Here is a 14,843-nt window from a genome sequence, read left to right on the forward strand (position 1 = left end):
CAATAATTATTATTACCTAAAATGGCCACGTAAGAAAATAGCATTCCATTTTCGCACTGCTTGCGCCACAGCTTGCCCATTTTGAAAAGATGCTCTGAATGTAAAGTTATTGACATCAAAAGGGATTCATAACATATTAAGGGGAAAAACAAGTTAAAAATTGTTATGACTAGTTTTATTCTATTCTTTTTTTTTTTTTAAGATTTTATTTTTAAGTAATCTCTACACCCAGTGTGGGGCTTGCACTTATAGCCCCAGGATCAAGAGTCATATGCTGTACTGACAAAGCCAGCCAGGTGCCCCATCCTTTTCTTTTGCAAATCAGTATAGTGTGTACCTAAGAGCACAGACTATGGAACCAGATTGCCAGGGTTCAGATCCCAGCTTGGCTACTTACCTATGTGACCTTAAGGTACCTAATCATTCTGGGCCTCGGCTTTCTCATCCATACAACAGGTTTAATAATAAAAACCAAATGGATTCTTGAGGATTAAATTAGTCTATACACGTAAAGTGCTGGCAAATAGTAACGTTCAAATGTAAGCCATCACCACTTATTAGATTTTATTTTATATTAAGATATGCTCATCAGGAAAGAGTCTAGAAGAACATAAACACCAATAAGCAGCAGCAACTACCCCGCATGCCAGGAATGCAAAGGACTTGGGTCTCCTTATTTTTGCTATGTTCTAATTTTTCCATAATTAATACAGGTTAAAGAACAAACCTGAAATTCTTAGGATAAAAGATCTTTTTAAAATTTTTAAGATATGAGGGTTCTAGAGGGGAGGGGGTTGGGGGGATGGGTTAGCCTGGTGATGGGTATTAAAGAGGGCACATTCTGCGTGGAGCACTGGGCGTTATGCACAAACAATGAATCATGGAACACTACATCAAAAACTAATGATGTACTGGGTGCCTGGGTGGCTCAGTTGGTTAAGCAACTGCCTTTGGCTCAGGTCATGATCCCGGAGCCCTGGGATTGAGTCCCACATCCGGCTCCCGGCTCAGCAGGGAGCCTGCTTCTCCCTCTGAACCTCTCCCCTCTCATGCTGTTTCTCTCTCTCTCAAATAAATAAATAAAATCTTAAAAAAAAAAAAAAACTAATGATGTACTGTATGGTGACTAACTTAATAAAATTAAATTTAAAAAAAATTTTTTAAGATACCTATCTGGTTTCCATATAATCACCTGAAAGAAAACAGGGAGAAGACGTCTATTAACAAGAACATCAACAGCAGATGTACCCTCACCTCAGAGACGGTTCCTGAGCTTCCTAGTATGTCAGAGCAGCTAGCTGGGCATCTCCCCTGGCCCGTGGCTCTCAAAACACATGCCCATGCAGGTCGCCAATGTCACAGATACATATTTTTAACCACGCAGGGAATCCAATGCCCAAATTTACCTCACACTCACACATATGGACTTACTACCAAAGAGAAGAGATTATAAATGCAGATTAAAGCTAGTCATGGAAAGTGCCCTGGCAAGCGGCAACCCAAGGCACAAAGCGTTCTGTGGGTGCCCCGTGCTATTGGCCCCCCTGCCGTCCCCAAGCAGCAACCCTTGACAGTGTAGACCCGCGCCTTCCTCCCCAGAGTGGCTGCCTTCCCAGCCCGCCTGCCGCCTCCTTCTTCGGCAGCGGCCATGGAGGACCTGCCGCTGAAGGACGGTGACCAGCAGAACTCGAGCATGCCGAGGAGGCCGGGAATCCAGGCCGGGGGCTCAGCCGGCAGGCAGGAGGTCGCCCAGCTGCACCCAGCACTCCGGCGGAGCCCCACCGGCGGAGCCCCGGGCGAGCCACTGCTGGGGAGCTGCCCCTGGGTCACTCGGCTTCGTTACAGGAAGACAAAACACCGGCCTGTTCAGGGTCTGCCCGGCGCATTGCGGGGAGGAAGTTATAAAAGCTGCCTACATGGGTTACCGCAAGCGTTTCCCTTCTCAAATACGCCGGGAGGGAGGCCCTGCCTTTCTTCCTCTCCCCCGCCTTCCATCTTTTCGGAAAACTTTCTGGGTCCCGACTGTGTTTGTTGACGCCCTGGCCTCTCGGCCGTTCCAGCGCAAGAGCGATTCCCCCTCCTCGCCATTCCCGGTGGCCCCTGTTCCGCCCCGCTGCTCACAACGTGCGCTTCCAGACCACATGGCCCACTGGCTTCTCGAAGTCTGGCTCCGAAACCAAATAAAAAGCTTTTCATTTACACTCCAGTTTATGTGCAGCAGCTCAAAAGCCTTATTTCCATGTCTTACACAGTTCCCACCTGAATAAACTCCTTTTAAGTGCCACTTTTCCATTTGTGGATTAGGAAGCCGAGAGGAGGTCTGAGGGCTAACCCCACAGGCCCCTTGGGATGCTCCAAGCAGGCAGGGGTCAGCGTGTCCTCTCCGGGACCGAGAAGACGGAGCGCTGCCAGGCCCCTGAGCAACGCACGCACACCACATCCCGCGGCAGCGCGCTCACAGGCGCCCCCTCACCTCGCCCCCCCCCCTCCCCGCGCGTGCAGCCGGCGCTCAGGCGTCACCGTGGTGGAACGCACCGCCCCTCCCCTCCTGACTTCCGTCCCAGCGCGGGAGGTGCTCGGGGTGGATCCTCTGGGGATGAACCCGGGACAATACCTGGGGAGGGGGCTACCGACCCAACGGGCGGACGAAGCATCAAGTGCTTACCGCAGCGACGGGCACAGAGGGAAACCCCGTCCGACGGCACCGTCATCACTCGAATTCATTTTTCAACGTGTGAAGCCCGTGTTCCACGCGAGGTGTTAGGTATAAGCAACACAGACACGGTCCCCGGCCTGAGGAGCTCACGGTCTGGGGATATGATAGACCAACAGCCCTACTGTGTGTGAGGACTGCCGCGGGAGCCGTGTGCACACGTGATGCACACGGGGAAAGGGGCGGCTAACTCCTCCCTGAGATCTGGAAATAGTGATTGCCGCAAATGGTGAGAAGGTCAACGGCATCTGGTAGCTTCCAGCCTGACTTCATTTCCCACCTCCGCCTTCTCCCACTCCGTGGGCCTTCTTGCTGTACCCGGGTCAGTTCCACCTCCCCCCGGGGGCCTCTGCCTGGAATGCCCCCCACAACATTCTCATGATTGGCGCCCTTACTTCACCAGGGTCTCTGCTTACGTGTCCCCTTCCTGGTCACCCCAAAACACTCCTCTGTCCCATTCCACTGCTTTACTGTTCTTCATTCCCCCAAGACTGCATTCAAATCTATGTGCTTACATGTTTCCTGTCTGTCCTCCCCACTAGAATATGACCCCTGTGAGTGTGTGGATTTTTTTGTTTGTTTGTGTGTCACTGTGACCTCTGAACCTAAAACAGTGCCAGAATCAACAAATTATTAATGAGCCACAGATAGAAGGTCGGGACATTGAGAGTCCCTCCTGCTCCAGCAAGAACTCTGGACCCTGCCCACGTCTGCCAGGCTGGGTTCCCTCAGGAGGTCCCACTAGGCCCAAATGAGCCCCTATTCTGGTCTCTCCTTTTGGCCCATCACTAGGAAGAGTGGAATTGGAACCACTCTGGGAACGCCCCGTACCCAGCCAGTCTTCTCCTTGTCCTGCCAATCTTCAGCGGTTACGTTTCTGATAAACAGCTCCCAGCAACACGTGCCAGGACTAACAAGCAACACCAAAGGTGACTCCTATGTCTGACTGACTTGCCCTCTAGAGTCTGCCCTTCCCAAGGACCAACAAGGAGATCAAGTGAATGAGAAAGGGCCCAGCGTCCCCCATATACACGAAAGCTGCCACCACTGACTGAATGCTCATCCCCCCCAGGGCCTGTGCCAAGGTTCTGCAGACCTTCTCTCATGATATCCTCACACGCTCCCTTGGAATAGTTACAGCTCCCTCATGTTACAGAAGAAGAACCAAAGATCACAGAGGTTAAGTCATTTCCCATGCTCACACAGCTAAGTACTATCATTGTCAGGATTTGAACCCCAGTCTGTCTGATTCCAAAGGCCATGCCATTACCCACTATATCCCTGTGCCTCCGCACTGCCCAAAACATTCTCCCCTAGTGTGGCTCTGCCTCCCTGGTCACCAACAGTGCCCAACAGGGCAGAGGGCCTGGGCTCTGGACCAGACTGGCCTGGGCTCAAATCCCCGCCTTGACACTTCCTGTGTGTTTGAGCAGGTAGTTACCTTCTCGAAGCTTCAATTCCATCTGCACAGTAGGGTGAAGGATACCTACCTGAGATGGGAAGCATGACCAAAACACCCATCAGGTGCACAGCAAACCAGCAAACACCGCACAGCCAGTGAGAAGCATCTCGGGTGCGGGGCGGGGGGGGGGGGCGCCTGGGTGGCTCAGTCAGTTAAGCCTCTCCCTTCAGCTCAGGTCGTCATCCCAAGGTCCTGGGAACGAGCCCCACATCGGGCTCCCCGCTCAGCAAGGAGCCTGTTTCTCCCTCTCCCTCTGCCTGCCGCTCTGCCTACTTGTGCTCTCTCCCTCTCTGTGTCAAAAATAAATAAATAAAAATCTTTATTAAAAAAAAGAGAGAGAGGGGGCGCCTGGGTGGCTCAGTTGGTTGAGCGACTGCCTTCGGCTCAGGTCATGATCCTGGAGTCCCGGGATCGAGTCCCACATCGGGCTCCCTGCTCAGCGGGGAGTCTGCTTCTCCCTCTGACCCTCTACCCTCTCGTGCTTTCTATCTGTCATTCTCTCTCTCTCAAATAAATAAAATCTTTAAAAAAATAAAAATAAAAAAAAGAGAGAGAGGGGGCGCCTGGGTGGCTCAGTTGGTTAAGCGACTGCTTTCGGCTCAGGTCATGATCCTGGAGTCTGAGGATGGAGTCCCGCATCGGGCTCCCTGCTCAGCAGGGAGTCTGCTTCTCCCTCTGACCCTTCCCCCTCTCATGTGCTCACTCTCTCTCTCTCTCATTCTCTCTCTCTCTCAAATAAATAAATAAAATCTTTAAAAAAAAAAAAAAAAAAGAGAGCAGTGTGAAGAAGAAGAGGCGAGACCGACCCCCGGACCGGCCAAAGCCCGCGCGCTGCTGCATCCCAGCGTCCAGCGCTTACGTCCCGTCGCCGTCACCACCATGCCCAAGAGAAAGGCTGAAGGAGATGCTAAAGGAGATAAAGCCAAGGTGAAGGATGAGCCACAGAGAAGATCTGCAAGGTTATCTGCTAAACCTGCTCCTCCAAAGCCAGAGCCCAAGCCTAAAAAGGCCCCTGCAAAGAAGGGAGAGAAGGTACCCAAAGGGAAAAAGGGGAAAGCTGATGCTGGCAAGGATGGGAATAACCCTGCAGAAAACGGAGATGCCAAAACAGACCAGGCACAGAAAGCTGAAGGTGCTGGAGATGCCAAGTGAAGTGTGTGCATTTTTGATAACTGTGTACTTCTGGTGACTGTACAGTTTGAAATACTATTTTTTATCAAGTCTTATAAAAATGCAGAATTTTGTTTTACTTTTTTTTAAGCTATGTTATTAGCACACAGAACACTTCATTGTTTGGGGGGAAGGGCATATGTCACTAATAGAATATCTCCAAAGCTAGACTGATACAAGGGGAAAAACACCTTTCCCTTCTAGTTTTGAGAAACTTCCTCTTGGCTCCCAGGAGGAGGGATTCCTTGATGTTGACACACATGAGCCGCCTTGGCACAAACCCCTCGGTGGTGTGGAAAAACTAAAACTCATTTTTTTATGTCTTCTTCTCCCTGTCTGCCTTCAACATAGACTTGACTCCCTTAAACCCAGAGACCTGTTGGAACCTGACCCCTAAGACATGGTTCCCAGTATGTCAGGCAATCTGGACTTTACAGTGTCACCACTGAGATGGCATCCCTCAAAAAAGTTCCTTTTTTAGCTCGTGGATCTTCAGATTGATAATTCTGCCATTTTCATTTCATTTCCTGAAAGTCAGGGTCGGCTTGTGAAAAGTTGTTAAACAACATGCTGAATGTGAACTGTCAACCCTCACTCTAAACTTTCCCTGTTCAGAGCATCTACATGAAGACTTCATTGGGTTTTATAGTGGCTTTCTGATTTTGGTAGTCCATTGAAGAAGGGATTTGAAAGTTGTTGTATACTGTTAACGATTGTCTGCCCATGTCCTGCCTGAAATACCATGATTGTTTATGAAAAGTATCTTTAATAAAGCTGGATACAGTTTGGCTTGGGAAAAAAAAAGAGAGAGAGAGAAGCATCTCGGGACCAAGTCTCTATTGGCCACAGCAAGCCTCGCACTTCTCCCAGCTGGGTCCTGCCTAGTGGCCACTGAGGTCTGGGTCAGAGGCTCCCTCTCTGCCTCACAGAAGAGCGCTCCCCCACCAAGAGAGCACAGTGCACACGGTCCACCAGCACCTACTAAGTGCCAAACCCATTTAAGTACATGAGCTCTCATCTCTAGTTGCATGTCAGTATCACCCATGGACAAATTATAGGATTTATTAAACCAATGTGCTCAACATCTCATAGCTGGGGCAGGGATTTGAACCCAGGCCTGCCTGACACCAGGCCACCTTCCATGCTGACGCTTCAACATACCCACTCAGGGACCGATGCTAGGCACTGTAGAAATTTCACCTTTCAACAGGAAACTATGGCACAGTCCTGTGGGTATCAAATTCTGGTCTGGTTCACTGTCCTTGAGCTATTTATCACCTCTTAGTAAAATGACTTTTTACTTTGTTACCTACCTGTCAACTGGACTACATCCTGCCATCTTGCACATTTTCTCACTCCTCAGCAAGTTCTCAATTGTTGTTTCCCATTTTTCTCCCATTCTCTTGACCTGTCTTCACTGAGAACTACAACCTGACTGCTGACTTCCTCATGGAACTCCAAAGGGGTCGTAGCCTACCTTCCCCGCCAAGATCTAAAGAAGCCCGGCAGGCTGAAGCTGGACGATCTGATAAAAACTTCAAAGGACTCCTTGCCATTGCAGACCCTGAGTCCCCCTCGGTTCAACAGTTTGCACCATCCAGCAAATGTCCTCTACCACAAGGCCCAACAGATGGCTCTGCTGATACTCAATGAACAAATGGCAACGGAACAAGAAATGAGCTTAGATCATTCTGAGGAAAGAATGGGGTCTCTTTCTGTCCTTGAACACAGGAGGGACAGACCAAAATCTCTCCTTGATGAAACTTGAGTCAGGCTTCTCTGACCCCTCTTCACCACCAGGCCTCGACTTGCCCCTCATCCCTCCGGGCCTGCACAGCCCAGTCTTGGCCAGAATCTGCTCCACTGGTTTAGAGAGGATCCCCTACTTCGATGTGTTAAGACCCCCCTAACCCTTGAGATCTCCTCTTAGCCATTCTGCATCCACTGAGCCTCTCATTCTGTACTTTGGCGAGCAATCCCCACTTGTCCTTGTTGTATTCAGAGCTGAGCCCCAGCTCTCTCTCCTCCTGCAATACCCTTTTTGTGAGAGCCCTGAATAAAATCTGCCTTATTGTAACCAGTGTCAGAATAATTTTCTTTAACAATATACTAAGGCTTGCTTCAAGGGAGAAGGCTTCCCCTTCATGAAAATTCTCCATTCATATCCAAGTCAAATAGCACCCCCAGATCTCCTCCAAGAGCTTCCTCTCTCTCTTCCTGACTGCAAGCAAACCTATAGCAACAACTGCATTGGTTTCCCCGTCACCAGCCTGGGGATCTTTGTCTCTCACAGGCTGGCTGCCAGCCCCCGGCTTCACGACAATCCATTCACGCAGAGAACACAGCTATGAAAATACAGAAATGCATTTCCCATCTGGAAACGCCTCAGAGCTAAGTAGTATGTGGGATGTGATGGTGTTCGTCTACCAGCACAAAAATGAGGGTAAGAGCAGCACTACTGACTCAAGGAGACTGCTAGGAGAGAGAGCCAGTGCGTCAGCAAGAGCTAAATTTAGCACTGAAGCCTCGAACTTCACTCTTTCAGGAAAAAGAGCAGCAGGAGAATGTATGAACATATTTATATGAAAGAACCTTTGAGAGGTGGAGAGAATCCACATCCTAAGTGACCTGCTCCTACTTCTAGAAGAATGAGGGTGGAGAAGGAGCTCTCCTGGGGAGCCTGGCCCCAGGTCAGGGGAAGGGCTCTACCACCCTCGCCCAAGGAACTAAATCCCCCCCAGCGGAACATCCCTTTGGACCCCACAGTACATAGTACTAGGGAAGTACAAAGGAAGCTGCAGATTGGGAAATTCAAATGTTAATTGCTGGGGGCAAAGGGAACAGGTGGATTTTGAAAAACTGGAACTTCTGGAAAAACCTGTAACAGCTTTCAAATAGATTTTGCTTTCTAGTAGAGTGGCTTCTATAAAAACACTCATCATCTAGGCACCAAATGCCTACAGGGAGGCTTTGGAAGCCTGGGAGAAAAGACAGAGAAGCCCAGGCAATTCAAAGTGGTGCTGGAGCTCAGGCCCCACCTCTGCAGGTAGCCAGCTCTGTGGGGTTGAGCCAGGAACCCCCTCTCCAGGCTAAACACCACTGTCTGTGAACCCAAGGCTGTGCTCTAGGACATTTTCATATCCTCAGATACTTTATAGTTCTGGATGTATACTGCATAGAAAAGGGGATGGGCAGCATCGGATCCCTCCCCCACCCCCGCTGCCTGCTCCAATCAAGCATTCTGCCTTGACCTCAATAAAAGATCTATTATTAAAACATTTTACCACACTCTTAAAAATATATTGGTGCCCACAAAGGGCTAATATTTTTACTATAAACAGAGTCCTTATAAATCAGTAAAAAAAATATAAGCACTCCAACAGGAAAATGAATAAAGGGTGTAAAGAGCAATTCACACACACACAACCAAACACACAAATAGCTATTAATTCTATGAAAAAGAAAAAATTCAGCCTTACTGTAACCAGAAAAAGGGCATATTAAAATAAAATTGAAAGAGCTTTTCCCACATATCAATTAGCAAGTTCCTAAAAATCCATTAATACCCAGCAAGGGCCAGATTCTGAGAATTCTGGAGCCCTATGCACCACCTAATTTATCAGGGGTAACCTGACCAGATAAAGACAAAAATTCTTAAGTGGATATCCCATTTGACCTTCCCTACCATTCTAAAGCTCTGTTCTACAAAATTATTTAAGGATGGACATAAAAGAGGGGCGCCTGGGTGGCTCAGTGAGTTAAGCATCTGCCTTGGGCTCAGGTCATGATCTCAGAATCCTGGGATGGAGCCCTGCATTGGGCTCCCCACTGAGTGGGGAGTCTGCTTCTCCTCCCTCTGCCTGCTGCTCCCCCTGCTTGTGCTCTCTCTCTCTCTCTGACAGATAAATAAAATCTTAAAAAAAAAGATATCCTTAAGATATCTGTAAGGATTTAACCACAATATTGTTTTATAATCCTAAAAAATTAGAAACAGTCTTCTACCTAATAAAAGGAATACATCTAAATGGTGGAATGTAACAATTTAAAAAATCAAGCTGTAAAAAAGACGTAAAAATATACAGGAAAATGTTTCTATCATACATTAAGTGAAAAAATGCAAATTCTAAATCTATATATACAGTAGAGTCAAATTTTATTTATAGTCTATCTCTCTCTCATATATTTCAAAATACACATAGGCACACTGAAATCAATACTGGAAAGAAAGAGACAAAAATGCTGCCCGTGTTATCTCTGGAGGTCTCATGATCATGGGTGGTACTTCCTTATATGTACTATGCTGCTTTTTAAAAATTCTTAAACAGATAAGTCATTACTTTTTATTCAGAAAAACTCTACATTATTTTGAAAAAGAAACAGATTTTTGAAAAGTGGGTCTCTCCTTCTTTCCAATACGTGAAAGGCACTGAACAACTCCAGCCAGAAGCCTGCCCCAGCCCCCTTGCTCAGGCTAGCATTCAGAAATCTCCTTCCACATCTCTATCTCTGACCCCTAAGGAACTCTCAGTCCCTAGGCCCTACTTTTATGCTTCCCCTCACCCTCTTTCACTCAAAATGATCTGTCATCTGCCATCCATGCAAAGGTCAGATCAAAGCCCAAGTCCACAACAGACACTGAGGGATTCTCCAGTCCCTGTCTATCCTAGCCTTTTACCTTCAAGCAAATGAAGCTATAGAGTGCTGATGGTTTTCATGAGAGTGTCACCAAAGGAGGCTGTTCCCTCCGCTGAGCCTCTCACAACCCCTGAAGTGAACAGCCATCAGCACTGAGGTTTACCAAGTTGAAGGCAAGAGCCTGGAGCTAGCTTATAGTCCAGGGCTTCCCCAATCCCTCTGCCTGCTGACTCCAGGCCCTCCTCAGCCAGCCAGGAAACCCCTGCTGGGAGGAGATGCCACCCTAGTGTCCCCAGCCCCATTTGGCCAGGGGCATGCCTGTCTGCCCATCCTTCAGTCTCCCTCGTTCATCCCCATCTCAACCCTCTGTCCCCTCTCCTGCTTCTGTAATAAAAAAGTTCAGGGAAATTAGAACTTCCTCTCACAACTCATTAGTTTAATTAAAATGGTCTAATCTTCTGCTGTCCTATTTCTCATTTTCAGCCAGAATACTGTGAGTCAGAACTTGCTCAGCTGTGATTGATAGAAGCCACCAAACTCAGCCTGGCTTAAGTGGGGGAAAAATGGAATTCATTAGCTCATGTCATTGGGGAGTCCAGGGTGCACATCTAGCTTCAGGCATGGCTAGATCCAGGGGCTCAAATACCAGTGCTCTATTTGTCCTGCTTTCTCCATTTGGTGAGCAAGCTATCCACTAAAAGCCTCACACTCACGTCCTACCAATTTCAGCAAAAATAGACCACCATCTTCCTCAAGAGCTCTGGCAGCAAAGTGCTGGAGAGAACTCAACTGGCTCAGATCACATGACCACTTCTAGGGACACCGGGCAGAGGTTAGCCCCACCCAACACAGGAAAAGGTATTCTCTTCCTAAAAGGGAGTGGGAGATCCTGGGAACAACATCAACAACAGATTTCCACCTAAACAAATCTCTCTCACTTTAAGAACAAGTCTGTTTCTTGGCATAAGCATTCACTGGCAGCAGTAAGCCTGAGTGACACCATAGGGCTGGGGTCACATTGCCACCAGGCAGAGTGAATTATTAGCTAACTCTCACAAGAAGTGCTCCAATACTATAACAGAAATCCAGATGAGAACAGGGCATGTTTTAGTTAAGTTTACTGAGGTGTGATTTACGTACAGAATTCACCCCTTTTACTAAAGAGCTCTATCAATTTTCATAAAAGCACAGAGTTGTGTAACCACCACCACAGTCAAGACAGAGAACATTTCCATCACCGCAAACAGTCGCTTTGTGCCAACCAACCCCTGCCCCCATTCCCAGCCCCGGCAACCTCTGATTTGTTGGACGTCCTTATAAGGGTGCCTTTTCTAGAATATCATGAAATTATTCAGTGTGTAGCCTTTTGAGTCTGGCTTCTTTCACTTATCACAATGCTTTTGAGATTTATCTATGTTGGTGTACATATCATTAGTTCATTCCTTTCATTGTTGAGCATTACAGATATATAAATATATACACACACACACACACACACACCTATGTGTATATATACACACACACCCCAAAATTTTTAAAAATTCACCTATTAAAAAGCTTGATCTAAAATACTGATAAGATGTATAATTTTATGTTATCACTTCAACAGATGTTTAAGTTTCCTCTGTGTGCCTAGGAACGGGGGTTACATCAGTAAGCGAGATAAAGTATCCCGGTGGTGCCTTCATTTTAAACCAAAGAGACGAAATAAATGTTTATCAGGTGGTGAGAAATGACAGGAGGCAACACAGAACAGTACAAAAGATGGAGGGGGTGGCACTGTTGTAAAACAGTGGTCAGGGGCGCACCTGGGTGGCTCAGATGGTTAAGAGTCTGCCTTCAGCTCAGGTCATGATCCCAAGGTCCTGGGATCGAGTCCTGCATCAGGCTCCTTGCTCAGTGGGGAGCCTGCTTCTTCCTCTCCCTCTGCCATTTCCTCCACTGTGCTCTCTGGCTCTTTCTGTCAAATAGATAAATAAAATCTTTAAAAAAAAAAAAAAATTTAAAAATTTCAAATAAAATTTAAAAAAAAAAAAGGTGGTCAGGGAAAGCCTCTGAGGGATCCAGAGAGAACAAAGAACCAGAAGCCTTGAGGTGACTTACACGAAGAACATTCCAGGCAGAAGGAACCAGCAGAGCAGAGGCCTGGGGCTCACCAAGCTTGGAGTGTTTGAGGAGCAGCAAGCTGACCAGAGGCTGCAGTACGCACAGCAAGGGTGGGAGATGAAATGGGAGGGAAGGCAGAGCCTCACAAACCTAGGTAAGGGCTTTGGGTTTCACCCAAGTGAGGCACGAAATGATTGAATCTAGACGCCCCATACCGTTTGCCTTCTCCACACAGACGTTCAGGTGGCTGAGACCTCAGAAGATGGTTGCACAGCCTCTAAATAGCAGCAACAACAAACCCAGTCTGCACACCCACCACCACTTCATAGAGGAGACCTCCTGGGACCTGTGACACCACCTCACTATCATCCTCGGCCTTCCAGTAGGACTGGCCAAAAATTTCCCAGCTCCACGTAAGGTCACCAGATAAAATACAGTGGAATCTGAATTTCAGATGCACAATGAATAATTTTTAATATAAGTGTGTCCCAAATATTACAAGGGATATATTTACACAAAAAAATGAAAATGAGGGGCTCTTCGTTCAATAAGTAAGAATTCCAAGACAGTGGCAGCAGAGCATTGAAGCAGGAAACCCTTCTAAGTACAGGGACATCCATGGCTATGCTGGATGAAGTTGCACAGTGGAGCTGCTGCCCCTCTCCCCAGACAGCCCTCTTGTCTCCATGGGAGACAATTCAGAGCTCAGCCTTCCTAAACATCTGACCTACCGCCTCCTCTTTCCACTGCCTTACAGAGCAAACCATCCAAATGGAAACTCAAATTCTTGGTCCCACACACGCTCCCACATGTGCATCCTCCTTGCCTTTTCCCCACCTGCTCCGATGGGAGCCACATCCTTCCCTCAGACACAGTACCCTCCCCATCTGAGCCCTAGATCCCACCCCCTCCTGCCCCCACAAGTGCTTGCACTATTCATTACCCACCTCTTCTCTGTCTCTGCAACCTCAGGTCTACCAGAAGTCTACTTCTCACCAGCAAATCAACAGGACCAAGTCTTCCCTGTGTTTTTGTTTTGTTTTGTTTTGTGTGTGTTTTTTTAAACCTTCCTTGGATCCTCCCATAGCTCTATAGCTACCACCCCCCTTACATCCAAATCCCCTCTACTCTCCCACATCCCAGTGTCCTGTCAACTTCCTGCTACCAAGTTGTGGCACTCTATGACACACCCTTCGCTACAATCTGTCAATTACCACGGTACCCATTTCTCAGGGCTTACTTTTCCCTCATTAAAGCCATCTTTCCTTGGCTTTAGTAACACCAAATTCTCCTGAATTCTTCTATTTGAGGCAGCAACTTACCAGTTTCCTCTGTGGGCCCCCTTTTCTTATACACTGGGATTCTGAGGCTTGTCCTCACTCCCTATTCACATGTTACACATTTACCCACAGTGGAATCCAAATGTTGTACATGAAGAAGCCCCACATCTCTCTAGCATAGACTTCTATCCTGAGTTGCAGACTCTAAAGTCTACAGGACAGCTCGACTGTATGTTCTTGAACTTGACATGTGGGACATCAGACTTAAAAAAAAAAATTGGACTCATTCTCCTCTACCCTCTCCCCTGGCACCATGTCCTGTTTTCTGTATCTGAATGGCAGGTCCACCAACCCATTTCTAAGCCATAAATTCAGGTGTTATCCTTGATTCTTCCTTCTCCTTCACCTTTATATCACCAAATCTTATCATTCTGCTTTCTAAATATCTTTTTTTTTTTAAAGATTTTATTTATTTATTTGACAGGGAGAGACACAGCAAGAGAGGGAACACAAGCAGGGGGAGTGGGAGAGGGAGAAGCAGGCTTCCTGCTGAGCAGGGAGCCCGATGCGGGGCTCGATCCCAGGACCCTGGGATCATGACCTGAGCCGAAGACAGACGCTTAATGACTGAGCCACCCAGGCGCCCCTCTAGATATCTTTTGATTGCACACATACCCTTCTCCCTGCCCCCCTGTTTCAGTTACCATTATGTCAGCCGCACTAGAGTCTTTCAACAACCTCCTAGCCCATGCCTCTTTCTACTCTTGGCACCTCCGGTCTCCACCCAGCAGCCCTAGCTGCATCTGTTCTCCAGCCTTATCCCCCGGTGCTCCCCTTCACACAGCATGGCTCAAGGTTCCCATGATATCTTTCACTTCTCAGCTAGATCATGCCATCTCTTGCCTTCCTCTGGGCTTTTTGTACCTGCTGTTTCTTCTGCCTGGAATGCTCCTTCCAGCCCTCTTTAGTGCCTCACTCCCTCAACAAGGCTAACTCCTGCTCAACAGCCAGGGGAAGCAGTAAGGACAGTGGTCAAGACATATTCCAAGTAAAAAAAAAAAAAAAAAAAAGACATATTCCAAGTCAGGCTTTCTGAGTTCAACCACAGTTCCACCTCTTTCCAGGTGTGTGACTTTAACCTTTCCAAGCTTCAATTTTCCTTTCAGAAAAATGAGAATAATAATTGAGGACACATCATTGGTTGAGTACCCAGCTATCTCTCTTCTTCCTAACAGAACCCCAGTTTCTTTCAGAGGCCACATGCTCATTCTAGGGAATCCATCATGACTGGTTTAAGTAAATTATAGAAACCCACCTTCCTTTTGCCAATGATTAATCCTGGCCAATACACCTTAAAAAGAAGTTGGCTGAGGATTTCTAAAAACACAGTACTACCTTTAGAACCAGGCAAGAGAGGTCCCTTCCCTGAGCCCCGTGCTTTAGAGGGTCTCATCTATCACAAACACACACATAAAAG

At 47.5% G+C, this 14,843-nt stretch overlaps 1 protein-coding gene and 1 long non-coding RNA gene across 2 annotated transcripts in view; one reads left to right on the forward strand and one right to left on the reverse strand.

Annotated features, from left to right (window-relative positions):
• LOC141374906 (uncharacterized) overlaps positions 1–14,843 on the reverse strand; it is a 366,943-nt gene that overhangs the window by 294,117 nt on the left and 57,983 nt on the right. The gene's annotated exons all lie outside the window — the stretch shown is intronic.
• Positions 4,956–6,133, forward strand: LOC112809005 (non-histone chromosomal protein HMG-17). Its single transcript, XM_025852319.2, has one exon. It carries the CDS (start codon positions 5,055–5,057, stop codon positions 5,325–5,327), a length of 273 nt encoding a protein of 90 aa, XP_025708104.1. The 5' UTR covers positions 4,956–5,054; the 3' UTR covers positions 5,328–6,133.

The sequence above is a fragment of the Callorhinus ursinus genome, unplaced genomic scaffold, assembly GCF_003265705.2.
Source record: "Callorhinus ursinus isolate GAN/ISIS: 27379988/994484 unplaced genomic scaffold, GSC_fseal_2.0 scaffold23, whole genome shotgun sequence".
Lineage (NCBI taxonomy): Eukaryota > Metazoa > Chordata > Mammalia > Carnivora > Otariidae > Callorhinus > Callorhinus ursinus.